A 26,533-nucleotide genomic window follows, 5' to 3' on the forward strand; every position below is an offset into this window, starting at 1 on the left:
TTTCCTGTGTAAAACAGACATTGCAGGATAAAGACAAGTTTTTTTTAATGTTGAGCCTTATGTCTCTCAAAAGGATGTTGTCCAGGTAATGCCAGGACCTTCCCCCCATTTCGTCCCAAGCCTCTATGGCAGCTAACACTGTATCCTGCGATTCCTCTTTAAAGGGACACTCATGTCAAATAAAATTTTCATGTTTCAGATACAGCATGTCATTTTAAACAACTTTCCAATTTACTTCCATTAAAAAAAATTGTGCACAGTCTTTTATATTTACACTTTTTGAGTCACCAGATCCTACTGAGCATGTGCAAGAATTCAGACTATACGTATATGCATTTGTGATTGGCTGATTGCTATCACATGGTACAGGGGGAGTGGAAATATTCATAACTTTGAAATTTCTTAGAAAAAAAAACTACTCATTTGAAATTTAGAGTAAATGCTATTGTATTGTCTTATCTTGCATTTGTTGATAATGCAAATCTACTGCGTTTACTTGTGCTTTAACTCCCAGCGGAGCATTTTTAAAGGCAGAGATTACTGCACAGGTATCCTCAGCGATATCTGCAGCCTTTGTCGAGTTTCCCAGATCTTCAGGGAACGCAAGAGGAAATCTAAGGTTTCAGAGACTAGGGTCTCTGTTTCTAACACTGACCCTCAGGTTCCTTTAAGATCGGAGGATGAGGAGAATTCTTGCTCAGAGGGTGAGATTTCAGATTCAGGCAGTATAATGCCCTTCTCTGATAGTGAAGGTTCTTCCTTTAGGTTTAAGTTAGAACACCTCCGGGTGTTACTAAAGGAAGTTTTAGCTACTTTGGACGATTCTGATTCTCAGGCAGTAGTAACGCCTAAGAAGTCCAATAAACGTAATAGTTTCTTTGATGTTCCTTCCTCTTCTGTGGTTTTTCCGGTCCCAGATAGGGCTAAGGAAATCGTAGCGCAAGAGTGGGAGAAACCAGGAGCGTTTTTTAATCCGTCTCTGGTGTTTAAGAAAATGTTTCCAGTAGATTCTTCCATTATGGAGGTTTGGTCTTCGGTACCCAAGGTAGAGGGTGCCATTTCCACTCTAGCCAAGAGGACAACTATACCTATTGAGGATAGTTGCGCCTTCAAGGATCCTATGGATAAAAAGATGGAGGCTTATCTTAAGAAGATCTCTGCACTTCTGGTTTTGCTGTTTTGGCCAGACAGGCTTTATGGTTGAAGTCTTGGTCAGCTAATGTTTCATCTAAGGCTAAACTGATGGCTTATTTGGACCGGGTTTTGCCGAAATAATTTCTGATGTTACAGGCGGAAAAGGGCCTTTTCTGCCCCAGGATAAGAGGAGCAAACCAAAGGGACCTCAAAGTAATTTTCGTTTTTTTCACAACTTTAGAGGAAAGTTCTCCTCATCTTCATCCAAGCAGGATAATAACAAGCCTGCCTGGAAACCGACTCGGTCCTGGAGTAAGAGTAAGCAGGCCAAAAAGACCGCTACCGACTCGAAGTCTGCATGAAGGGGTTGCCCCCGATCCAGGCTTGGATCTAGTTGGGGGTTGACTCTCTCAGTTCGCTCAAGTCTGGTTAAGGGACGTTTCAGGGCTACAGGTTAGAATTCAAGGGTTGTCGGTTTCACCTTTCCAGGTTATCTGCAGACCAGATAAAGAGAGAGGTGTTCTTGAGGTGTATCGAAGACCTCTTGGCCCTGGGGGTGATTGTTCCGGTTCCAAAGTGGGAACAGGGTCTGGGTTTTTATTCAAAACTATTCGTAGTTCCCAAAAAAGAGGAAACATTCCGCCCAGTTCTAGACTTAAAATGACTAAACAAATTCCTCAAGGTTCTATCGTTCAAGATGGAAACCATTCGGACAATTCTTCCTTTGATCCAAGAGGGTCAGTATATGACGACCATAGATTTGATGGATGCTTACTCACATGTTCCCATCCACAGCGATCATCACAAGTTTCTGAGATTTGCATTTCTGGATCGTCTCTTTTAATTTGTGGCCTTGTCTTTCGACCTGGCCACAGCTCCCAGAATATTCTCGAAGGTTCTAGTGGCCCTTCTAGCGGTGGTCGGGTCAAGGGGGATAGCAGTGGCCCCCTATCTGAACGACATTCTAATTCAGGCTCCCTCTTTTGCAAAGGCAACATCTCACACAGAGATGTTACTCTCCTTCCTCCGGTCTCACGGGTGGAAGGTAAATGTGGAAAAGTGTTCTCTGGTTCCAGCAACAAGAGTTGTGTTCTTAGGGACTATTATAAACTCTGTTCTGATGAAGATATTCCTGATGGAGACCAGAACATTCAAGCTCCTATCGGCTTGTCAAGTCCTTCAGGAGACACTTCGTCCTTCAGTTGCTCAGTGTATGGAGGTAATTGGACTGATTGTAGCAGCCATGGACATCGTGCCATTTGCTCGTTTTCATCTGAGAGCTTTACAGTTATGCATGCTCAATTAGTGGAACGGAGATTATCTGGATCTTTCTCCAAAGATAGTGTTGGATCAGAAGACAAAGGATTCTCTTCATTGGTGGCTTTCTCGGGAGCAATTGTCCCGGGGCACTTTCTTTCGGAGACCATCTTGGGTGATAGTGACTACAGATGCCAGCCTGGGGGGCAGTCTGGAAATCTCTCAAAGCTCAGGGTCTTTGGACTCAGTAGGAGTCCAAACTACTGATCAACATTCTGGAGTTTAGAGCAATTTACAATGCGCTTTTAGCTTGGCCTCAGTTGGCCTCGAACCAGTTCATCAGATTCCAATCAGACAACATAACATCAGTAGTGTCCATCAACTATCGGGGGGGGGAACACGAAGTTCCCTAGCGATGAGGGAGGTGTCTGGGATCATTCAGTGAGCGGAAGACCACTGTTGTTGTCTGTCAGCTATTTACATCCCGGGAGTAGACAACTGGGAAGTGGATTTTCTAAGCAGGCAGACTTTCCATCCAGGGGAATGGGAACTCCATCCGGAAGTGTTCTCCAAACTGGTTTCCAGATGGGGGATGCCGGAGTTGGATCTCATGGCATCCCGCCAAAATGCAAAGCTTCCAAAGTACAATTCCAGGTCAAGGGATCCTCAGGCCTTTCTAATAGACGCCCTGGTAGTTCCGTTGGACTTCCAGTTGGCTTATCTGTTTCCTCCGTTTGCCCTCTTGTCTCGGGTGATTGCCCGCATAAGACAGGAACGAGCATCAGTGATTCTAATCGCCCCTTCTTGGCCTCGGAGAATCTGGTATGCAGAGCTATTGAAGATGTCAACTCTACCTCCGTGGAAGCTTTCCCTGAGGAAGGACCTTCTTCTTCAGGGGCCTTTTCTTCATCTAAATCTCGTTTCTCTGAAGCTGACTGCTTGGAGATTGAACGCTTGATTCTATCTATGCAGAGTTTTTCAGAGTCATTGATTGAGACACTGATCCAGGCTTGTAAGCCGGTCACTAGAAGGATTTACCATAAGATATGGAGGAAATATGTTTTTTGGTGTGAAGCTAAGGGATATTCTTGGAGTAAAGTTAGGATCCCAAGAATATTATCTTTTCTTCAGGAGGGTCTGGATAAAGGCTTGTCTGTTAGTACTCTGAAGGGTCAAATTTTGGCCTTATCAGTCCTTTTAAACAAACGTTTGGCAGATGTGCCGGACGTTCAGTCTTTTTGTCAGGCCTTAGTCAGAATAACGCCGGTGTTTAAGGTGATTGCTCCTTCTTGTAGCCTTAATCTTGTTCTTAAGGTTTTGCAACGGCATCCGTTTGAGCCGATGCATTCCCTACGACCTTAAACTTTTGTCTTGGAAAGTTTTGTTCTTGTTATCTGAACTCTCCGCTTTACATTTTGATTCTCATTATCTCATTTTTCATGCTGAAAAGGCTGTTTTTCGTACTAAGTTGGGATTCCTTCCCAAGGTTGTATCCACTAAGAATATTAATCAGGAAATTGTTGTTCCTACCCCTGTGTCAGAAGCCTTCTTCAGACAAGTAGCGCTTGCTGCGAAATCTGGATGTGGTTCGCGCTCTTAACTTTTACTTGGAAACAGCTAAAGACTTTCGGAAGTCTTCAACTTTATTTGTTTGTTTTTCTAGGAAGTATAGAGGTCAGAGAGCGTCTGCCTCTACGCTAGCTCTTTGGTTGAGGAGTGTGATCCGCAGGGCTTTTGAATCCTCTGGGAAATAGCCTCCAGAGAGGATTAAGGCTCATTTCACCAGAGCCATAGCCTCTTCTTGGGCTTTCAAAAATGAAGCCTCTATGGAGCAGATTTTCATAGCTGCAACTTGGTCGTCTTTGCATACTTTTTCAAAATTTTACAGATTTGATACTTTTGCCTCGGGTGAGGCAGCTTTTGGGAGAAAGGTTCTTCAAGCGGTGGTGCCTTCTGTTTAGGCATGCTGGTTTTTTATCCCTCCCAATTTATCTGTGTACTCTAGCTTGGGTATTGGTTCCCAACAGTAATTAAGATGAACCCGTGGACTCACCACATCTTTAGAAGAAAAAAAAAATTATGCTTACCGGATAAATTTATTTCTTCAAGATGCAGTGAGTCAGCGGACCCACCCTTTGTTTTTTGGATAATTGTTTCAGGTTTTTGACTAAACCTCAGTCACCTGCGCACCTTGTGTTACTTTCCTTTCTCCATTTCCTTTCAGTCGAATGACTGGGGTTTATGGGTAGGGAAGTGATACTTAACAGTTTTTGCTGTGGTGCTCTTTGCCTCCTCCTGCTGGTGAGGAGTGGTATTCCCAACAGTAATTAATATGAACCCGTGGACTCGCCACATCTTGAAGAAATAAATTTATCGGGTAAGCATAAATTTTGTTTTTTAATAACTTTCTAATTTTCTTCTATTATCAAATTTGCTTGGTATCGTTTTTTTGAAAGAGCAGAAAATGCACTAATGGTAGCTAGCTGAACAAATTGGGTGAGACAATGATAATAGGCATAAATGTGCAGCCACCAATCGACAGAAAGCTTGCAGTAGTGCATTGCTGATCCTGAGCCTATTCATGTATGCACTTCAAAAGAGGATTCCAAGAAAATGAAGCAGATTGGAAAGTTGTTTAAAAATGCTCTATCTGAATCATGAAAGTTTTATTTTACTTTACTTTCCCAGTAAAAGGGATGTCAACATGTTTTTGGATTACGAAATCGGGAGATAGACACCGATAATGCTTTTGTGTATTCGGGAGGTAAAGATATTTAGCTTCAGGGTATTGATGGCAGAAGCATTTTAGGATTGTGACTGGAAAAACACACTGGCAATACTGGATACAGTTCCGAAAACTTTACCTACCTAAAACAAGCACAAGATTGTGATCATCACCTATATTAGATAGTCCTACATTGGGCTTATATTGTGAATTCTATAACCTTTTGCACATTTCAGGATAGATGGTGTTATGAGAACGATGGTTACAGAAAAGCTCTTGAAAACTCTTCCAATCATTCAGAACCAGCTGGATGCACTCTTAGACTTTGATGTAGGTATTGAAATTTCAATTTATTTTCCATACGGTTGCTACTTCTTTATTTTTTATTACCTTGCTCTAACTTTATTTTTTTTAATTTTTTTTCTGAAGGCAAATCCAAACGAGCTAACAAATGGAGTAATAAACACAGGCTTCATGCTTCTCTTCAAAGATTCTATTCGGTTATTTGCGGCCTATAATGAAGGTGTTATTAATCTATTAGGTATGTTTTAGATCACATAATAATCTAGCTGGCTGCCAAATAAATATGTAATAGATAATAATGGAGTTGCAGATGTTACTATATTTGTCTTAAAACTTTGATAATGTTGAAGCTGTTACATATTAAGTTGAATCTAAATAAAGATATATGAGCTGTTATTTAATGGCCAAAGTTACTCCGGTGGTGGGCATTATTGATAGCTGTAATAAAAAGAGAGAAGCGCTCAACCTGGGAACGAACAATAGCATAATAGCTTGTTTTATAGCTAGTTACCACCCAAGAAGCAGCCTCTTTTTGCTCAACATGTGCCTTTCACAGAGAAGAACTTTCCTGAAGCATATCAGTCTGATCCTGACTTAACAGTACAGTCCAACCCGAAATACCAGGCAATCCCTCTCTGAACGAAAGAAACCTCAAAACCCCAGACGTACGTTTCAGCCTATTGTGGGCCTCGTCAGTGAGGTGCAGCCATATCCCTCTAGGCACATTGAGTAACGGGACTACGTCTGGACTTCCCTAAGTGTCATAATTTGCATAAATAAAAAGAGAGAAATGCTCAACCTGGGAACGAACAATAGCATAATAGCTTGTTCTATGACTAGTTACCACCCAAGAAGCAGCCTCTTTTTGCTCAACATTGATAGCTGGTTTGTTAATCTATGAAGATTGCTAGTGACCTTCAAGGGATAGTTTGAGACTTCAGCATGTAACCCATTGTAGAATATCTTTAAAAGTAATGATATGAGCAAGCAGGATATAGTTGTAAAATTGCAAAATTATGTCTCTAAAGACTGTTTAGAGGATGGAACATTAACAAGAAAAAATAATTTATACAAAATGCACAATTTTTCTTTTCAAACACCCACATTTTATATAGGTTATTGTACATATTATGTTCTTTGTTTCAGAAAAATATTTTGATATGAAAAAGAACCAATGTAAAGAAGCTTTGGATATTTATAAGAAATTCCTTGCTCGGATGACCAAACTGTCCGAATTCCTCAAAGTGGCAGAGGTATGTATGGCCATTGGAGCGTTAAAGGGGGCCTTATTGACCTATTGGCACTGGTACAGTAGCATGTTTTGCATGATAACACTTGATGGCTGCTTTAAAAGGAAAGCAAGTGTCATTAAATGCTACACAAATTTCATTCAGTTAGTATTTTCTGCTTGATATGCCATTTTCTTTGTTCTCATTTTGTCTTGTGACCAACTGCAATTTTGCTTGTAAGAATTTATAAACTTCCATAACATTCATATACAAACAATATACATGCCATTAAATTACCTACAATTTTGTAATTTTTTGCATTTTGAACAATTGCATGATAACTTGCTAAGGTTTTGACTTTCAGCTTGCAATTTGATACCATGTACAAATTAATACCGGATTTTTTTTCTTCTTCACTCTAAACTTTTATCCAGAGATTTATATTTTGCTGTTGAAAGTGCAACTGTACCAGTTCAGAAAGTTAGTAATGTCCCTTTTGCTTTCATAATGTTTGTGTAAACACTTAGGCCCCATAATCCTCTACTCATCGCCACTGCATGAAATAATGTACATTTTTTTTTCTTTTTGTTAACTCAGCAAGTTGGAATTGATCAGGGTGATATTCCAGATCTTACTCAGGTCAGTGTGCATTTCATGTTAATTTAAATTCAATCATTTTTATTATTTATTTATATTTTGAGCAGTTCACTACACACTTTTTCCATAATCCATTTTCCTGATAAGTTTTCTTGTGAAAAGAAGTATGTGTTTATCTATGTATGTATATTGTTTAATTTGTATACCTATGCAATTTTTGATATTTAGCGTAATGTATTAATTCATGGTCATGTGATTTCTTAATAATTTAACTTATAATGATAAAATCCTCAATGTGACACTAGCCTAGTTTTGATTTCATATATTCAGATGCTTATTTATATTGTCTTAAATTAGATGTTTATGCATATTCAGCGGTATGATCTAGACTTAAATTATTTTTGTTGGATATAAAAACAGTGAAACCTAGGATAGCCTTAATCATTAAAAATAAATTCAAGTAGCAAACCTATATTAACTAAATTCATTTGTTACTATTCTACATTTAAATCTTGATTGTTCATTTACAGGCACCCAGCAGTTTGTTGGAAGCTCTTGAACAACACTTGGCATCTCTTGAAGGGAAAAAAACAAAAGAAGTCTCTGCTGCCAGCCGGTATGTGGCAAAAATACATTTTGTAAATATGTTAACTTTGTTTCTGTTCAACAAAAAATAAATCTACTGGAGCTTTGTTCAAAGGAAACACTTCAGTGTTTGGTAAAATGTACCTTTTACTTCTTGTTTGGTAAGATAGGATTTCTTAGAGTTTTGAGCCACCGAAAGGACGTGTTGTGCTAATCCTGTTTTGTATATATCTTCTCATGTCTTATTGCACATAATCCTGCAAATATCTGTGTGTATAATTTATAAGAACATACAGCAGTTCTGTTGGTGAATGTGTGGTTAATAGAGTATATTTCTACTGTTCATTCATATTGTAGAGAGTTCACTGTCCGCTAAGCAGGATGATCGTAAAAAAACCTCAAATGCCTGACAAGAAAAAGTTTTATTAAGTATGTCTTAAAATGTATTTTATTTAATGATCTCAGATACAATTAAAAAGAAATGTTACTTTAAAGGATCATGAATATAAGGTACCTTTCTCTTGTTAAGTGTGTTCAGTCCACGGGTCATCCATTACTTATGGGATATATTCTCCTTCCCAACAGGAAGTTGCAAGAGGATCACCCAAGCAGAGATGCTATATAGCTCCTCCCCTCACATGTCATATCCAGTCATTCTCTTGCAACCCTCAACAAAGAAGGAGGTCGCGAGAGGAGCTGGAGTTTTTACTTAATTATTCTTCAATCAAAAGTTTGTTATTTTAAATGGCACCGGAGTGTGCTGTTTTTTTCTATCTCAGGCAGTATTTGGAAGAAGAAACTGCCTGCGTTTTCTATGATCTTAGCAGGCGTAACTAAGATCCACTGGCTGTTCTCGACATTCTGAGGAGTGGGGTAACTTCAGAAAATGGGAATAGCATGCGGGGTCTCCCGCAAATGAGGTATGTGCCGTACAATATTTTCTGGGAATGGAATTGACTAAGAAAACACTGCTGTTACCCGTATGATGTAAGTACAGCCTTAAATGCAGTAGTAGTGACTGGTATCAGGCTGATAAATGTATGTACAGTAGAGTTATTTTCTAGGGACTAGAATTTGACTGAAAAAATATTGTTAATACTGATATAATGTGTGAGCCTTAACTGCAGTAGAAGCGACGGGTAGCAGGCTTAGTAATAACTTTACACAGCATCTGAAATGTTGTTTTTTTAAAACGTTTACTGGCATGTTAATCGTTTTGTGAGGTACTTTGGTGATAAATCTTTTTTGGGCATGATTTTTTTCCACACGGCTAACGTATATTCTGCATAGAAACCGTTATATCAGGTCTCCCACTGTTGTAATAGGAGTGGGAGGGACCTTTTTTTAGCGCCTTGTTGCGCAGTTAAAATTCTAGCACAGTCTTCCTGCTTCTTCCTCTTTGATCCAGGACGTCTCCAGAGATCTCAGGGATCTTCAAAATTCGTTTTTGAGGGAGGTAATCAGTCACAGCAGACCTGTGACAGTGTGTTGGACTGTGATAAAAGCGTTAAATCTTAATTTGATATCCGTTTTTTGGGTACTGAGGGGTTAATCATCCTTTTGCTAATGGGTGCAATCCTCTGCTAATTAATACATTTAAAGAATTGTTGACTATAACTGAACTAGTTCTTTGTTATTCAATTGTGTTTTTTAAAAGAGCGCTGCAGCGTTTTTTATATTGCTTGTAAACTTATTGAAGTAATTTCCAAGCTTGCTAGCTTCATTGCTAGTCTGTTTAAACATGTCTGATACAGAGGAATCTGCTTGTTCATTATGTTTAAAAGCCGATGTGGAGCCCAATAGAAATATGTGTACAAATTATATTGATATTACTTTGAATAAAAGTCAATCTGTACCGATAAAGAAATCATCACCAGACAACGAGGGGGAAGTTATGCCGTCTAACTCTCCTCACGTGTCAGTACCTTCGTCTCCCGCTCGGGAGGTGCGTAAGATTGAGGCGCCAAGTACATCAAGGCCCTTACAAATCACTTTACATGATATGGCTAATGTTATGAAAGAAGTATTATACAATATGCCCGAGTTAAGAGGCAAGCGCGGCAGCTCTGGGTTAAGGACAGAGCGCGCCGATGACACAAGAGCCATGTCTGATACTGCGTCACAATTTGCAGAACATGAGGACGGAGAGCTTCATTCTGTGGGTGACGGTTCTGATTCGGGGAGACCGGATTCAGAAATGTCAAATTTTAAATTTTAAGCTTGAGAACCTCCGCATGTTGCTAGGGGAGGTGTTAGCGGCTCTGAATGATTGTGACACAGTGGCAATCCCAGAGAAATTATGTAGGCTGGATAAATACTATGCGGTACCGGTGTGTACTGACGTTTTTCCTATACCAAAGAGGCTTACAGAGATTATTAGCAAGGAGTGGGATAGACCCGGTGTGCCTTTTTCCCCTCCTCCGATATTTAGAAAAATGTTCCCTATAGACGCCACCACACGAGACTTATGGCAGACGATCCCTAAGGTGGAGGGAGCAGTTTCTACTTTAGCCAAGCGTACCACTATCCCGGTGGAGGATAGCTGTGCTTTCTCAGATCCAATGGATAAAAAATTAGAGGGTTACCTTAAGAAAATGTTTGTTCAACAAGGTTTTATATTACAGCCTCTTGCATGCATTGCGCCTGTCACTGCTGCAGCGGCATTCTGGTTTGAGTCTCTGGAAGAGGCGATTCGCACAGCACCATTGGATGAATCTTTGAGCAAGATTAGAACCCTTAAGCTGGCTAATGCGTTTGTTTCGGATGCCGTAGTGCATTTAACCATACTTACGGCTAAGAATTCCGGATTCGCCATACAGGCGCGCAGAGCGCTATGGCTTAAATCCTGGTCAGCAGATGTAACTTCTAAGTCTAAACTACTAAACATTCCTTTCAAAGGGCAGACCTTATTCGGGCCCGGCTTGAAGGAAATTATTGCTGACATTACTGGAGGTAAGGGCCACACCCTTCCTCAGGACAGGGCCAAATCAAAGGCCAAACAGTCTAATTTTCGTGCCTTTCGTAATTTCAAGGCAGGAGCAGCATCAACTTCCTCCGCTCCAAAACAGGAAGGAACTAATGCTCGTTACAGACAGGGTTGGAAAGGCAACCAGTCATGGAACAAGTGCAAGCAGGCGAGAAAGCCTACTTCTGCCCCTAAGACAGCATGAAGACAGGGCCCCCTTTCTGGAGACGGATCTAGTGGGGGGCAGACTTTCTCTCTTCGCCCAGGCTTGGGCAAGAGATGTACAGGATCCCTGGACGATGGAGATTATATCTCAGGGATACCTTCTGGATTTCCAAACTTCTCCACAAGGGAGGTTTCATCTGTCAAGGTTATCAACAAACCTAGTAAAGAAAGAGGCATTTCTACAATGTGTACAAGACCTCTTAGTGATGGGAGTGATCCACCCAGTTCCGCGAACGGAACAGGGGCAAGGGTTTTATTCAAATCTGTTTATGGTTCCCAAGAAAGAGGGAACTTTCAGACCAATCTTAGACTTAAAAATCTTAAACAAATTCCTAAGGGTTCCGTCGTTCAAGATGGAAACCATTCGGACCATCCTACCCATGATCCAAGAGGGTCAATATATGACCACAGTGGACTTAAAGGATGCCTACCTTCACATACTGATTCACAAAGATCATTATCGGTACCTAAGGTTTGCCTTTCTAGACAGGCATTACCAGTTTATAGCTCTTCCCTTCGGGTTAGCTACGGCCCCGAGAATCTTTACAAAGGTTCTGGGCTCACTTCTGGCGGTACTAAGACCACGAGGCATAGCGGTGGCTCCGTACCTAGACGACATTCTGATACAAGCGTCAAGTTTTCAAAATGCAAAGTCTCATACAGAGATAGTTCTAGCATTTCTGAGGTCGCATGGGTGGAAAGTGAACGTGGAGAAGAGTTCTCTGTTACCACTCACAAGGGTCCCTTTTCTAGGGACTCTTATAGATTCTGTAGAGATGAAGATTTACCTGACGGAGTCCAGGTTATCAAAGATTCTCAATGCTTGCCGTGTCCTTCACTCCATTCCAAGCCCATCAGTAGCTCAGTGCATGGAAGTAATCGGCTTAATGGTCGCGGCAATGGACATAGTGCCATTTGCGCACCTATATCTCAGACCGCTGCAACTATGCATGCTAAGTCAATGGAACGGGGATTACTCAGATCTGTCCCCTTTGCTAAATCTGGACCAGGAAACCAGAGATTCTCTTCTCTGGTGGTTGTCACGGGTTCATCTGTCCAAAGGAATGACTTTTCGCAGACCAGATTGGACGATTGTAACAACAGATGCCAGCCTACATTCTAGAATTAAGAGCAATATTCAATGCTCTTCTAACTTGGCCTCAGTTAGCAACACTGAGGTTCATCAGATTTCAGTCGGACAACATCACGACTGTGGCTTACATCAATCATCAAGGGGGAACCAGGAGTTCCCTAGCGATGTTGGAAGTCTCGAAGATAATTCGCTGGGCAGAGTCTCACTCTTGCCACCTGTCAGCGATCTACATCCCAGGCGTGGAGAACTGGGAGGCGGATTTTCGAAGTCGCCAGACTTTTCATCCGGGGGAGTGGGAACTTCATCCGGAGGTCTTCGCTCAACTGATTCATCGTTGGGGCAAACCAGAACTGGATCTCATGGCGTCTTGCCAGAACGCCAAGCTTCCTTGTTACGAATCCAGGTCCAGGGACCCGGGAGCGGCGCTGATAGATGCTCTAGCAGCCCCTTGGGTTTTCAATATGGCTTATGTGTTTCCACCATTTCCGCTGCTACCTCGACTGATTGCCAAGATCAGACAAGAGAGAGCATCAGTGATTCTGATAGCACCTGCGTGGCCACGCAGGACCTGGTATGCAGACCTAGTGGACATGTCGTCCTGTCCACCATGGTCTCTGCCTCTTAGACAGGACCTTCTCATTCAGGGTCTTTTCCATCATCCGAATCTAATTTCTCTGAGGCTGACTGCATGGAGATTGAACGCTTGATCCTATCAAAGCGTGGCTTCTCAGAGTCGGTTATTGATACCTTAATACAGGCTCGGAAACCTGTTACCAGAAAAATTTACCATAAAATATGGCGTAAATATTTATATTGGTGCGAATCCAAGAGTTACTCATGGAGTAAGGTTAGGATTCCTAGGGTATTGTCTTTTCTACAAGAGGGTTTAGAAAAGGGCTTATCTGCTAGTTCGTTAAAGGGACAGATTTCTGCCCTGTCTATTCTTTTACACAAACGTCTGGTAGAAGTTCCAAACGTCCAGGCCTTTTGTCAGGCTTTGGCTAGGATTAAGCCTGTGTTTAAGACTGTTGCTCCTCCGTGGAGCTTAAACTTGGTTCTTAAAGTTCTTCAAGGGGTTCCGTTTGAACCCCTTCATTCCATTGATATTAAGTTTTTATCTTGGAAAGTTCTGTTTTTGATGGCTATTTCCTCGGCTCGAAGAGTCTCTGAGTTATCTGCCTTACATTGTGATTCACCTTACCTGATTTTCCATTCAGACAAGGTAGTTCTGCGTACTAAACCTGGGTTTTTACCTAAGGTAGTTTCTAACAGGAATATCAATCAGGAGATTGTTGTTCCATCATTATGTCCTAATCCTTCTTCAAAGAAGGAACGACTTTTGCATAATCTGGACTTAGTCCGTGCCCTGAAGTTCTATTTACAGGCAACTAAAGATTTTCGTCAAATTTCTTCCCTGTTTGTTGTGTACTCTGGACAGAGGAGAGGTCAAAAAGCTTCGGCAACCTCTCTCTCTTTTTGGCTTCGTAGCATAATACGTTTAGCCTATGAGACTGCTGGACAGCAGCCTCCTGAAAGAATTACAGCTCATTCCACTAGAGCTGTGGCTTCCACCTGGGCCTTTAAGAATGAGGCCTCTGTTGAACAGATTTGCAAGGCTGCAACTTGGTCTTCGCTTCACACTTTTTCCAAATTTTACAAATTTGACACTTTTGCTTCATCGGAGGCTGTTTTTGGGAGAAAGGTTCTACAGGCAGTGGTTCCTTCCGTTTAAGTTCCTGCCTTGTCCCTCCCATCATCCGTGTACTTTAGCTTTGGTATTGGTATCCCATAAGTAATGGATGATCCGTGGACTGAATACACTTAACAAGAGAAAACATAATTTATGCTTACCTGATAAATTTATTTCTCTTGTAGTGTATTCAGTCCACGGCCCGCCCTGTCTTTTTTTTACGGCAGATCTAAATTTTAATTAGAACTCCAGTCACCACTGCTCCCTATGGTTTCTCCTTTCTTGTCTTGTTTTGGTCGAATGACTGGATATGACGTGGAGGGGAGGAGCTATATAGCAGCTCTGCTTTGGGTGATCCTCTTGCAACTTCCTGTTGGGAAGGGAATATATCCCATAAGTAATGGATGATCCGTGGACTGAATACACTACAAGAGAAATAAATTTATCAGGTAAGCATAAATTATGTTTTTGTTTATAGAATGTGCTGTTACAATTCTCTAGTGATAGCAAGTACAGTTATGCAAATGGTTGTTTATGCAAAATGTTTTATTCTGTTTAGAATTATATATATATATATATATATATATATATATATATATATATATATATATATATATAAATATATATATATATATATATATATATATATATATATATATATAAATATATAAATAAAAAAAGTATATTGGTTACTTCAATGTAAAGAAGAGAAAATATAGTGAAGATGTATGTAATGTATTATGGTGGTCAACTGTATTGTAACCATTAGTTAAAAACAATAGTGTATGTTTTATTTTCATATTTCCACACACTGTCATTGTCATAAAATAACACTTTATTTAACATGATACAAGTGAATTTTGTAAAGTTAAAAAAAAATAAAAAATTGAAATTCTGTGTGCATAACTCATTGTAAGTATAGCCATATTCTATGAAAAAGGTACAAACCTGTACATCTTGACACACATTTTTCTCTTGACTCTTATTCGTAATATTTAATAAAAAAAATTCACTAGTTTAATTAATTGAAATTGTTTTCTGTACATTAAGCTATAAAACCCTTTCAAATTATAAATATATAAACATGGCAGAAATATGCATGTTCAAATGGTGCTGCCATTCACCATCAATTGTGAATATCCCCAAACTCTCAAAGCGTGTGAAACTTTTCAACAAGAGACTGTTAATTTTCTTTGAAAATTACACCTGATGAAAGCATTGCAAAGATCTGTGAATATCCCCAAACTCTCAAAGCGTGTGTAACTTTTCAACAAGAGACTGTTAATTTTCTTTGAAAATTACACCTGATGAAAACATTGCAAAGATCTGCATCCACAAATAAATCATTAATAATCTAGCACAGAAAGTATCCCCCATACCATTGTGCCATTTGCTTTTTGCCACTAAGATTGACATATTAAGATTTGAATCTGTAGAATTGATTTAGGGTATTTAGATAAATATGTTGTTGTTTTTTTAAATGTAAAGGATTTAATAATCCCCTTCCAAATCAACTGTATTTTTTCTTGTTTGTTCATATTTTGATGGTTTATATGATATTAATAATATATATTTTTGAACAGAGCAAGTACCTTATCCAGTGCTGTATCTTCTCTTGCAACAACGGGATTATCATTCAGTAAAATGGACGAAAGAGAGAGACAACAGGCACTTGAAGAGGAACAGGCTAGACTGCAAGCACTAAAGGTATAAGCAAATTAAAACATTTTCAAGTTATAAAACACATTTATTGCTTTGAAAATATATTTTCTTTCCTAAGATATGGTGAGTCCACAATGTCGTCAATTACTGTTGGGAATATCACTCCTGGCTAGCAGGAGGAGGCAAAGAGCACCACAGTTAAACTATTAAGTATCACTTCCCTTCCCACAAACCCCAGTCATTCTCTTTGCCTTGGTGCATGGAGGAGGTGAAGTTTTGGTGTCTGAAGAAAATTGGATTTCTTTCGCTACAAGCAAGATTTTATTATTTTGAAACCAGAGTAGATTAACTCTGTTATTTCCTTGTTTCACAGATTGGTTCTAGCCATACTCCACGTTAATCTCTTCAGTAAGGGTAGTGGTGGCTTTAAAGCAGTGAGGAACTTGTAAGGTGGGCCTTGCTGCGTTTTCCTAACATATTTGCTGCCCGTGATATAGAAAGCCAGAGTAGGCTTGCTCTGTTCTTTCTCTTTTTACAGGTCTCTGTGAGGAGATGTGTCCTCTCATGCTGTGTAAGCTGTCCTCCTGCCTGACGGCTAGATGCAGGTTAATTGCCTTTTGTTCTCTAAGTTTGGGAAACTGTGCACCTTAAAGGATCTGCAGACATTTATGGGGACATACTAATATTCTAGTTTGCATGTTTGTGGCAGGTGCAGGCACTTGATGTGAGATTATGTGAGAGAGACTACTTCCCCTTTATTGGTGATGAAGAGGTTAAGTAGTTATGTGGGGCTCATTTTTATTCGTACCTGTTAAGGGCTTATTATTATTATTCTTTATTTGTAAAGCGCCAACAGATTCCGCAGTGCTGCCCATGGGTACAAGTATTAATTGTGCAACAGAGAAACAGTACAATAAGAGACAACACTTTACAGACAAATACAGGGGGAATTGAGGGCCCTATTCCCGTGGGAACTTACAATCTAGATGGGTAGGAAGATGGGAAACAGGAGTTGGGGACTGCAAAGGTGAGAATATTAGCAGATAGATGAGGGCAACTGTTAGGTAAGTGAAGTTAATTTGTTAATGAGTCGGGTGATAAGCTTCCCTGATCAAACAAGTCTTTAGGGAACGTTTAAAGTAGGAGAGGTTAGGGGAAAGTCTGACAGCTCGAGGAAGTGCATTCCAGAGGGTTGGTGCTGCACGCGAGATGTCCTGTAGTCTAGCATGAGAGGAGGAGATGGTAGAGGACGCAAGAAGCAGGTCATTGTTGGATCTTAGGGGGCGTGCAGGAGTATTTTTGTTGATGAGTGAGGACAGGTAGGGTGGGGCAGCATTGGTGAGGGCTTTGTAGGTCAGGGTGAGAATTTTGAATTTAATTCTGCTGTGAATGGGAAGCCAGTGAAGGGACTCACAGAGAGGTGCAGCAGAAACAGAGTGTCAAGAGAGGTGGATTAGCCTTGCAGATGCATTTAGGATGGATTGAAGGGGAGAGAGGCGGGAGAGAGGGAGGCCAGATGGTAAGTTATTACAGTAGTCAAGTCGGGGCATTACCAGAGAGTGGATTAGCTGTTTAGTAGTTTCAGCACTCAGAAACGGACGCATTTTGGAGAAGTAGTGGTTGCGGCAGTGTGAAGAGAGCAATTGGATGTGGGGAATGAAGGACAGATTTGAGTCAAGTGTTACTCGGAGGCAGCGGAGTGGTGGGGAGATAATGGTGCTGCCAACAGTGATGGAAAAATTAGAAACTGGAGTAGAGTTAGAGGGGGGATTAGAAGTAGTTCGGTCTTGGACATGTTTATTTTTAGCTGGTGAGAGGCCATCCAGGAGGAAATGCCAGATAAGCAGTCGCTGATGTGAGAATTGACAGAAGGAGAGAGTGCAGGGGTGGAAAGGTAGATCTGGGTATCATCAGCATAGAGGTGATAGTTGAAGCCATAGCTGTTGATGAGTTTACCCAGTGAAGAAGTGTAAATAGAGAAGAGTAGAGGACCCAGGACCAGAGCCTTGAGGTACTCCAACAGACAGAGGCAATGGAGAGGAGGAATCACCAGCAAAAGAGACAGAGAAGGATCTGTTATGCGTGTGTATGAAACATACAACATTCCTTTAAGGACTTGTGAAGTCTGGAAGCGCGTGCTTTGTTGTGCAGTTAGATTCACTTCTCAGCTGACAAATTATTGTGTCTTCCTTTTGCCCTTCCGCTCCTAGTCGGAGCAGTGTTTAACTGACTGTCATTTAATTTTGGTGCAGAAGTGTTCTGCTCCTATTTGCGCGACTGATTTCTTGGGGTAGGTGTGACTCCATAGACCTGGAGGACGAGTATTTGTAAGTTCATGAGTTTTGCTTTTTCTGTCAAACACTTTCAGTTTATGGTTTGTCCATTTGGCCTTGCCATAGCTCTCAGAGGGGGCTATATTGGCAGTGATCAGGCTTCAGGGAATTGCTCTGGTGCCCTTCCTGGATGTCATTATGGTTCAGGCACCATCTTTTCAACAAGCAAACTCTCATACAGAGATCTTGTTGTCTTTCTTCATTCCCACGGATGGAAGTGAATCTGAAAATGAGTTCCCTTGTTCCAGCTACAGGGGTAATTTCTTAGGGACAGAGGTCATATAATAGAGGATTCTTTCCTCTTGCCTCTTTCGGCACTCTATGTGGCCCTTCAGTGGCTCAATGTATGGAGGTATGGAGGTATTGGTCTGATGGTTGCTTCATTGAACATCATCCCTTTGCTTGATTCCATCTGAGAGTCTGCTGTTATCAATGTTCAGATAATGGACCCGGGGATCTTGTGGCTCTGTCTCGGAGGATAGATCTGTCCACATTAGATTCCTCCCTGTAGATCAGAGAGTTGAATTAGTGGTAGAGTGCTCGCTTAGCTTGCGAGAGGTAGCGGGGTCGTTGCCTGCATTCTCCAGATTTTTTTTTTTTTTCAGGAGCATCTGTCTCGGGGGACATGCTTCCGGAGACCTTCTTGAGTAATAGTGACCACAGTCACTAGCCTGTTGGGTTGGTGACTATGGTCTTGGGAGGTTTCTGCTCTCCCCATAACCTTCTTGTAGTTGAGAGCAATCTACAATGCTCTGATGGCTTGGCCTCAGTTGTCTTAACCGGTTTTTCAGGTTCTGGTTAAAAATTTCATCTCAGTGGCTTAGATTAACCACCTGGGAGGGATCTGGAGTTCCTTTGCCATGATTGGTGTGGATGGTTGGGTGGGCAGACACTCGCATTCGTTGTTTATCCACTATTCACATTTCAGGAGTGAATACCGGGAGCAGATTTCTTGAACAGTCAGATTTTTCATCCCAGGGAGTGGGGGCTTCTCTTAGAGGTGTTCTCCAGGTTAACCCTCAAATGGGGGGTGCAATACGCCAAGCTTCCAAGTTATGTTAAAGGTTGAGAGATCAGCAGGCTGCTCTGTTAAATACCCTGGCGGTTCCTGGGTATTTCAGTCTGACATCCCTGTTCCTCAGTTTGCTCTCTTTCCATGAGTCGTTGCTCGTATCAAATGGCAGTGAGCATTGGTATTTTAATAGTTCCTGCATAGTCTCGCAGGATCTCGTATACAGACCTAGCGGAGATGTGTTTCTTCCTGCTTGGTGGTTGTTCCTGAGGAATGACATTTTAATTCAGGGTCCATTCTTTCATCCAATTTTCGTTTTCTCTGAAGCTTTCTGCTTGGAGATTGTGCTTAGTTCTGTCTAAGCGTGGTTTTTCTGAATCGGTCATTGACACCATGATTCAGGCTTGCAAGCCTGTTACTGGTAACTTTTACCATAAGCTATGGCGTAAATTCCCTGATTGGTGTGAATCCCAGGACTACTCTTGGAAGTAGGGTCAGGATTCCTAGGGGTTTTGCCTTTTGTCCAGGAAGGTCTGGAGGACGGTTTGTCAGCCAGTTCTCTGAAGGGTCAGATTCTGCGTTATCCTTTTTTACACAAGTGTCTGGCTGATGTGCCAGAGGTGTAATCTTTTTGTTAGACCCTGGTTAGTATCAGGCCTGTGTTTAAGTCTGTTGCTCCTCTTGGAGCTTTAACCTTGGTTTTAAGGTTTTGCAGCAGGCACATTTTAAGCTTTAACATTCCATAGATTTTAAAATTTTTATCTTGGAAGTTTTCTTTTTTTTTGCTATATCTTCTGCTCTGAGAGTTTAGGTACTGTTGGCTTTGCAGTATGATTCGCTTTATCTTATTTCCGAAAAGGCGGATATTTATCCTAAGTGGAAATATTGTTTGTAAATTTGTTGTTCCCTCTCTGTGTCCTCATTCTTATCTCTTGAGGAACGTGTGTGCACAATTTGGATGTTGTGCATGCTTAATATTTTTTCTTCCTTTTTGTTTGTTTTCTCTGTAACAGAATGCTACTGCTACTTCTCTTTTCTCTGGTTGAGAAGTTTAATTTGTTTGCTTTTCAGACTGCGGGGCTGCAGTCTCCTGAGAGAGTTATGGCTTATTACACGAGGGCTGTCTCTTCTTCTTGGGCTTTCACAGGTGAAGCTTCTGTGGATCGGTTTTGCAAGGCTGCAACTTGGTTTTCTTTGCATACTTTTTCCAAATTTTATCAATTTGATTTTTTTGCCTCGGACAAGTTTTCTTTTGGAGCAAAAGGTCTTCAACGGTGGTGCCTTCTGTTTATGTCTGCCTGTCTTGTCCCTCCCTAGTCATTGGTGTCCTCTAGCCTTGGGTATTGGTTCCCAACAGTAATTGATGACGTTGTGGACTCACCATATCTTAGGAAAGAAAACAAAATGTATGCTTACCTGATAAATTTATTTATTTCCGGATATGGTGAGTCCACGACCCCACCCTTTATTTCTTTTGTAAGGTGTATCCAGTCCACGGATCATCCATTACTTGTGGGATATTCTCCTTCCCAACAGGAAGTTGCAAGAGGACACCCACAGCAGAGCTGCTATATAGCTCCTCCCCTAGCTGCCATATCCAGTCATTCTCTTGCAACTCTCAACAAAGATGGAGGTAGTAAGAGGAGAGTGGTAAAATATAGTTAGTTTTTTCTTCAATCAAAAGTTTGTTATTTTCAAATAGTACCGTAGTTGTACTATTTTATCTCAGGCAGTATTTAGAAGAAGAATCTGCCTGCGTTTTCTATGATCTTAGCAGCTTGTAACTAAGATCCACTGCTGTTCTCACATATGTCTGAGGAGTGAGGTAACCTCAGAGAGAGAATGGCGTGCAGGTTATCCTGCTATTGAGGTATGTGCAGTTTTAAGTTTTTCTAGGGACTAGAAAATGCTGCTGGTACCTGATTAACGTAAGTTAAGCCTAAAAACAGTCATTTAATAGCGACTTGTATCAGGCTTACTACCAGAGATATATACTCTGATAATATGGCAATATAAAACGTTTGCTGGCATGTTTAATCGTTTTTATATATGCTTTGGTGATAAAACTTATTGGGGCCTAGTTTTTTCCACATGGCTGGCTTGATTTTTGCCTAGAAACAGTTTCCTGAGGCTTTCCACTGTTGTAGTATGAGTGGGAGGGGCCTATTTTAGCTCATTTTTGCGCAGTTAAAATTACAGACAGACATTCAGCTTCCCTCAGCAGTCCCCTGCATGCTATAGGACATCTCTGAAGGGCTATAAAGGCTTCAAAAGTAGTTTATTGAGGAAGGTAGGGCCACAGCTGAGCTGTGGCAGTTGTTGTGACTGTTTAAAAAACGTTTATTTCGTTTTTTTATCCGTTTTTTGCATTAAGGGGTTAATCATCCATTTGCAAGTGGGTGCAATGCTCTGCTAACCTATTACATACACTGTAAAAATTTCGTTTGATTTGCTGCCTTTTTTCACTGTTTTTCAAATTTTGACAAAATTTGTTTCTCTTAAAGGCACAGTACCGTTTTTTATATTTGCTTGTTAACTTGATTTAAAGTGTTTTCCAAGCTTGCTAGATTGCTAGTCTGTACAAACATGTCTGACATAGAGGAAACTCCTTGTTCATTATGTTTAAAAGCCATGGTGGAACCCCATATGAGAATGTGTACTAAATGTATTGATTTCACTTTAAACAATAAAGATCAGCTTTTGTCTTTAAAAAATTTATCACCAGAGGATTCTGACGAGGGGGAAGTTATGCCGACTAACTCTCCCCACGTGTCAGACCCTTTGACTCCCGCTCAAGGGACTCACGCTCAAGTGGCGCCAAGTACATCAAGGACGCCCATAGCGATTACTTTACAAGACATGGCGGCAGTCATGGATAATACACTGAATTTAGAGGAAAGCGTGATAGGTCTGGTGTTAGGCGTAATACAGAGCATACAGACGCTTTAAGAGCCATGTCTGATACTGCCTCACAATATGCAGAAGCTGAGGAAGGAGAGCTTCAGTCTGTGGGTGATATCTCTGAATCAGGGAAACCTGATTCTGATATTTCTACTTTTAAATTTAAGCTTGAGAACCTCCGTGTTTTGCTTAGGGAGGTTTTAGCTGCTCTGAATGACTGTGACACAATTGTAGTGCCAGAGAAATTGTGTAGACTGGATAAATACTTTGCAGTGCCGGTGTGTACTGAGGTTTTTCCAATACCTAAAAGGTTTACAGAAATTATTAATAAAGAGTGGGATAGACCCGGTGTGCCATTTTCCCCCCCTCCTATTTTTAGAAAAATGTTTCCCATAGACGCCACCACACGGGACTTATGGCAAACGGTCCCTAAGGTGGAGGGAGCAGTTTCTACTTTAGCAAAGCGTACTACTATCCCTGTCAAGGACAGTTGTGCTTTTTCAGATCCTATGGATAAAAAATTAGAGGGTTACCTTAAGAAAATGTTTATTCAACAAGGTTTTATCCTGCAGCCCCTTGCATGCATTGCTCCTGTCACTGCTGCTGCGGCGTTCTGGTTTGAGTCTCTGGAAGAGGCTTTACAGACAACGACTCCATTGGAGGACATACTTAACAAGCTTAGAGCACTTAGGCTAGCTAATTCTTTTGTTTCTGATGCCATTGTTCATTTGACTAAACTAACGGCTAAGAATTCTGGATTTGCCATCCAGGCGCGTAGGGCGCTATGGCTCAAATCTTGGTCAGCTGACGTGACTTCAAAGTCTAAACTACTTAACATTCCCTTCAAGGGGCAGACCCTATTTGGGCCTGGTTTGAAGGAAATTATTGCTGACATTACTGGAGGTAAAGGTCATGCCCTTCCTCAGGACAGGTCCAAATCAAGGGCCAAACAGTCTAATTTTCGTGCCTTTCGAAACTTCAAGGCAAGTGCAGCATCAACTTCCTCTGCTACAAAACAAGAGGGAACTTTTGCTCAGTCCAAGACGGCCTGGAAACCTAACCAGTCCTGGAACAAAGGCAAGCAGGCCAAAAAGCCTGCTGCTGCCTCTTAGACAGCATGAAGGAATGGCCCCCTATCCGGTAACGGATCTAGTAGGGGGCAGACTTTCTCTCTTCGCCCAGGCGTGGGCAAGAGATGTTCAGGATCCCTGGGCGTTGGAGATTATATCTCAGGGGTATCTTCTGGACTTCAAGGCTTCTCCTCCACAAAGGAGATTTCACCTTTCACGATTATCTGTCAACCAGATAAAGAAAGAGGCATTCTTACACTGTGTGCAAGACCTCCTAGTTATGGGAGTGATCCATCCAGTTCCAAAGGAGGAACAGGGACAGGGATTTTACTCAAATCTGTTTGTGGTTCACAAAAAAGAGGGTACCTTCAGACCAATCTTGGATCTAAAGATCTTAAACAAATTCTTCAGAGTTCCATCATTCAAAATGGAAACTATTCGGACCATCCTACCTATGATCCAGGAGGGTCAATATATGACTACGGTGGATCTAAAGGATGCTTACCTTCACATTCCGATACACAAAGATCATCATCGGTTCCTAAGGTTTGCCTTTCTGGACAGGCATTACCAGTTTGTGGCTCTTCCCTTCGGGTTAGCTATAACCCCAAGAATTTTTACAAAGGTTCTGGGGTCGCTTCTGGCGGTCCTAAGGCCGCGGGGCATAGCAGTGGCCCCTTATCTAGATGACATCCTGATACAGGCGTCAAACTTCCAAATTGCCAAGTCCCATACGGATATAGTTCTGGCATTTCTGAGGTCGCATGGGTGGAAAGTGAACGAGGAAAAGAGTTCTCTGTCCCCACTCACAAGAGTCTCCTTCCTAGGGATAGATTCTGTAGAGATGAAAATTTACCTGACGGAGTCCAGGTTATCAAAACTTCTAAATTCTTGCCGTGTTCTCCATTCTTTTCCGCGCCCTTCGGTGGCTCAGTGCATGGAGGTAATCGGCTTAATGGTAGCGGCAATGGACATAGTTCCGTTTGCGCGCCTACATCTCAGACCGCTGCAACTATGCATGCTCAGTCAGTGGAATGGGGATTACACAGATTTGTCCCCTCTACTAAATCTGGATCAAGAGACCAGAGATTCTCTTCTCTGGTGGCTATCTCGGGTCCATCTGTCCAAAGGTATGACCTTTCGCAGGCCAGATTGGACAATTGTAACGACAGATGTCAGTCTTCTAGGTTGGGGTGCAGTCTGGAACTCCCTGAAGGCTCAGGGATCGTGGACTCAGGAGGAGAAACTCCTCCCAATAAATATTCTGGAATTGAGGGCAATATTCAATGCTCTTCAGGCTTGGCCTCAGTTAACAACCCTGAGGTTCATCAGATTTCAGTCGGACAACATCACGACTGTGGCTTACATCAACCATCAAGGGGGAACAAGGAGTTCCTTAGCGATGTTAGAAGTCTCCAAAATAATTCGCTGGGCAGAGAAACACTCTTGCCACCTATCAGCGATCCATATCCCAGGTGTAGAGAACTGGGAGGCGGATTTTCTAAGTCGTTAGACTTTTCATCCGGGGGAGTGGGAACTCCATCCGGAGGTGTTTGCTCAATTGATTCATCGTTGGGGCAAACCAGAACTGGATCTCATGGCGTCTCGCCAGAACGCCAAGCTTCCTTATTACGGATCCAGGTCCAGGGACCCGGAAGCGACGCTGATAGATGCTCTAGCAGCGCCTTGGTCTTTCAACCTGGCTTACGTGTTTCCACCGTTTCCTCTGCTCCCTCGACTGATTGCCAAAATCAAGCAGGAGAGAGCATCGGTGATTTTGATAGCGTCTGCGTGGCCACGCAGGACCTGGTATGCAGACCTAGTGGACATGTCATCCTTTCCACCTTGGACTCTGCCTTTGAGACGAGACCTTCTACTTCAAGGTCCTTTCAATCATCCAAATCTAATTTCTCTGAGACTGACTGCATGGAGATTGAACGCTTGATTTTATCAAAGCGTGGCTTCTCAGAGTCTGTCATTGATACCTTAATACAGGCACGAAAGCCTGTTACCAGGAAAATTTACCATAAGATATGGCGTAAATATCTTGGTGTAAATCCAAGAGTTACTCATGGAGTAAGGTTAGGATTCCCAGGATATTGTCTTTTCTCCAAGAGGGTTTGGAGAAAGGATTATCAGCTAGTTCTTTGAAGGGACAGATCTCTGCACTGTCTATTCTTTTGCACAAGCGTCTGGCGGATGTTCCAGACGTTCAGGCATTTTGTCAGGCGTTGGTTAGAATCAAGCCTGTGTTTAAACCTGTTGCTCCCCCATGGAGCTTAAATTTCTTCAAGGGGTTCCGTTTGAACCTCTTCATTCCATAGATATCAAACTTTTGTCTTGGAAAGTTCTTTTTTTGATGGCTATTTCCTCGGCTCGTAGAGTCTCCGAGTTATCTGCTTTACAATGTGATTCTCCTTATCTGATCTTCCATGCAGATAAGGTAGTTCTGCGTACAAAACCTGGGTTTTTGCCTAAGGTGGTATCTACTAAGAATATCAATCAAGAGATTGTTGTTCCATCATTGTGTCCTAATCCTTCTTCAAAGAAGGAACGTCTTTTACATAATCTGGACGTGGTTCGTGCTTTAAAGTTTTACTTACAAGCTACTAAAGATTTTCGTCAAACATCTGCTTTGTTTGTTGTTTACTCTGGACAGAGGAGAGGTCAAAAGGCTTCGGCAACCTCTCTTTCTTTTTGGCTAAGAAGCATAATCCGCTTAGCCTATGAGACTGCTGGACAGCAGCCTCCTGAAAGGATTAGAGCTCATTCTACTAGAGCTGTGGCTTCCACTTGGGCCTTTAAAAATGAGGCTTCTGTTGAACAGATTTGCAAGGCGGCGACTTGGGCTTCGCTTCATACTTTTTCCAAATTCTACAAATTTGATACTTTTGCTTCTTCGGAGGCTATTTTTGGGAGAAAGGTCTTACAGGCAGTGGTACCTTCCATTTAAGTACCTGCCTTGTCCCTCCCTTCATCCGTGTACTTTAGCTTTGGTATTGGTATCCCACAAGTAATGGATGATCCGTGGACTGGATACACTTAACAAGAGAAAACATAATTTATGCTTACCTGATAAATGTATTTCTCTTGTAGTGTATCCAGTCCACGGCCCGCCCTGTCCTTTTCAGGCAGGTCTAAATTTTAATTAAACTACATTCACCACTGCACCCTATGGTTTCTCCTTTCTCGGCTTGTTTCGGTCGAATGACTGGATATGGCAGTTAGGGGAGGAGCTATATAGCAGCTCTGCTGTGGGTGATCCTCTTGCAACTTCCTGTTGGGAAGTAGAATATCCCACAAGTAATGGATGATCCGTGGACTGGATACACCACAAGAGAAATAAATTTATCAGGTAAGCATAAATTGTGTTTTTTAGACAGTTCGTTTTTTGACTAAACCTCAGGCACCTCTACACCTTTGTGTTATTCCTTTTTCTCCATTACCTTCGGTCGAATGACTGGGGTTTGTTGGAAGGGAAGTGATATTTAACAGTTTAACTGTGGTGCTCTTTGCCTCCTCCTGCTGGCCAGGAGTGATATTCCCAACAGTAATTGATGACGTCGTGGACTCACCATATCTGGAAATAAATACATTTACCAGATAAGCATACATTTTGTTTTACTGGAAAGCATGTGCAACTATTGATACTTTACTATTTAATTTGAGTGTATGCTTTTTTTGTAACTACTTGCCACCCACCCTACTGAATTGCAGAAGACTTAAAAAGATCTTCTATCATCCTTTTATAA

At 41.6% G+C, this 26,533-nt stretch overlaps 1 protein-coding gene across 1 annotated transcript in view; it reads left to right on the plus strand.

Moving 5' to 3' along the window:
* Positions 1-26,533, plus strand: part of LOC128660360 (phosphatidylinositol-binding clathrin assembly protein) — a 576,760-nt gene that overhangs the window by 147,934 nt on the left and 402,293 nt on the right. The window contains exons 5-10 of the mRNA XM_053714177.1: positions 5,353-5,446; positions 5,546-5,657; positions 6,566-6,672; positions 7,246-7,287; positions 7,776-7,861; positions 15,387-15,510. Of these exons, the coding sequence (XP_053570152.1) occupies positions 5,353-5,446; positions 5,546-5,657; positions 6,566-6,672; positions 7,246-7,287; positions 7,776-7,861; positions 15,387-15,510 (565 nt within the window). The remainder of the gene's footprint in view (positions 1-5,352; positions 5,447-5,545; positions 5,658-6,565; positions 6,673-7,245; positions 7,288-7,775; positions 7,862-15,386; positions 15,511-26,533) is intronic.

This window comes from Bombina bombina, chromosome 1 (assembly GCF_027579735.1).
Source record: "Bombina bombina isolate aBomBom1 chromosome 1, aBomBom1.pri, whole genome shotgun sequence".
Classification (NCBI taxonomy): Eukaryota; Metazoa; Chordata; class Amphibia; order Anura; family Bombinatoridae; genus Bombina; species Bombina bombina.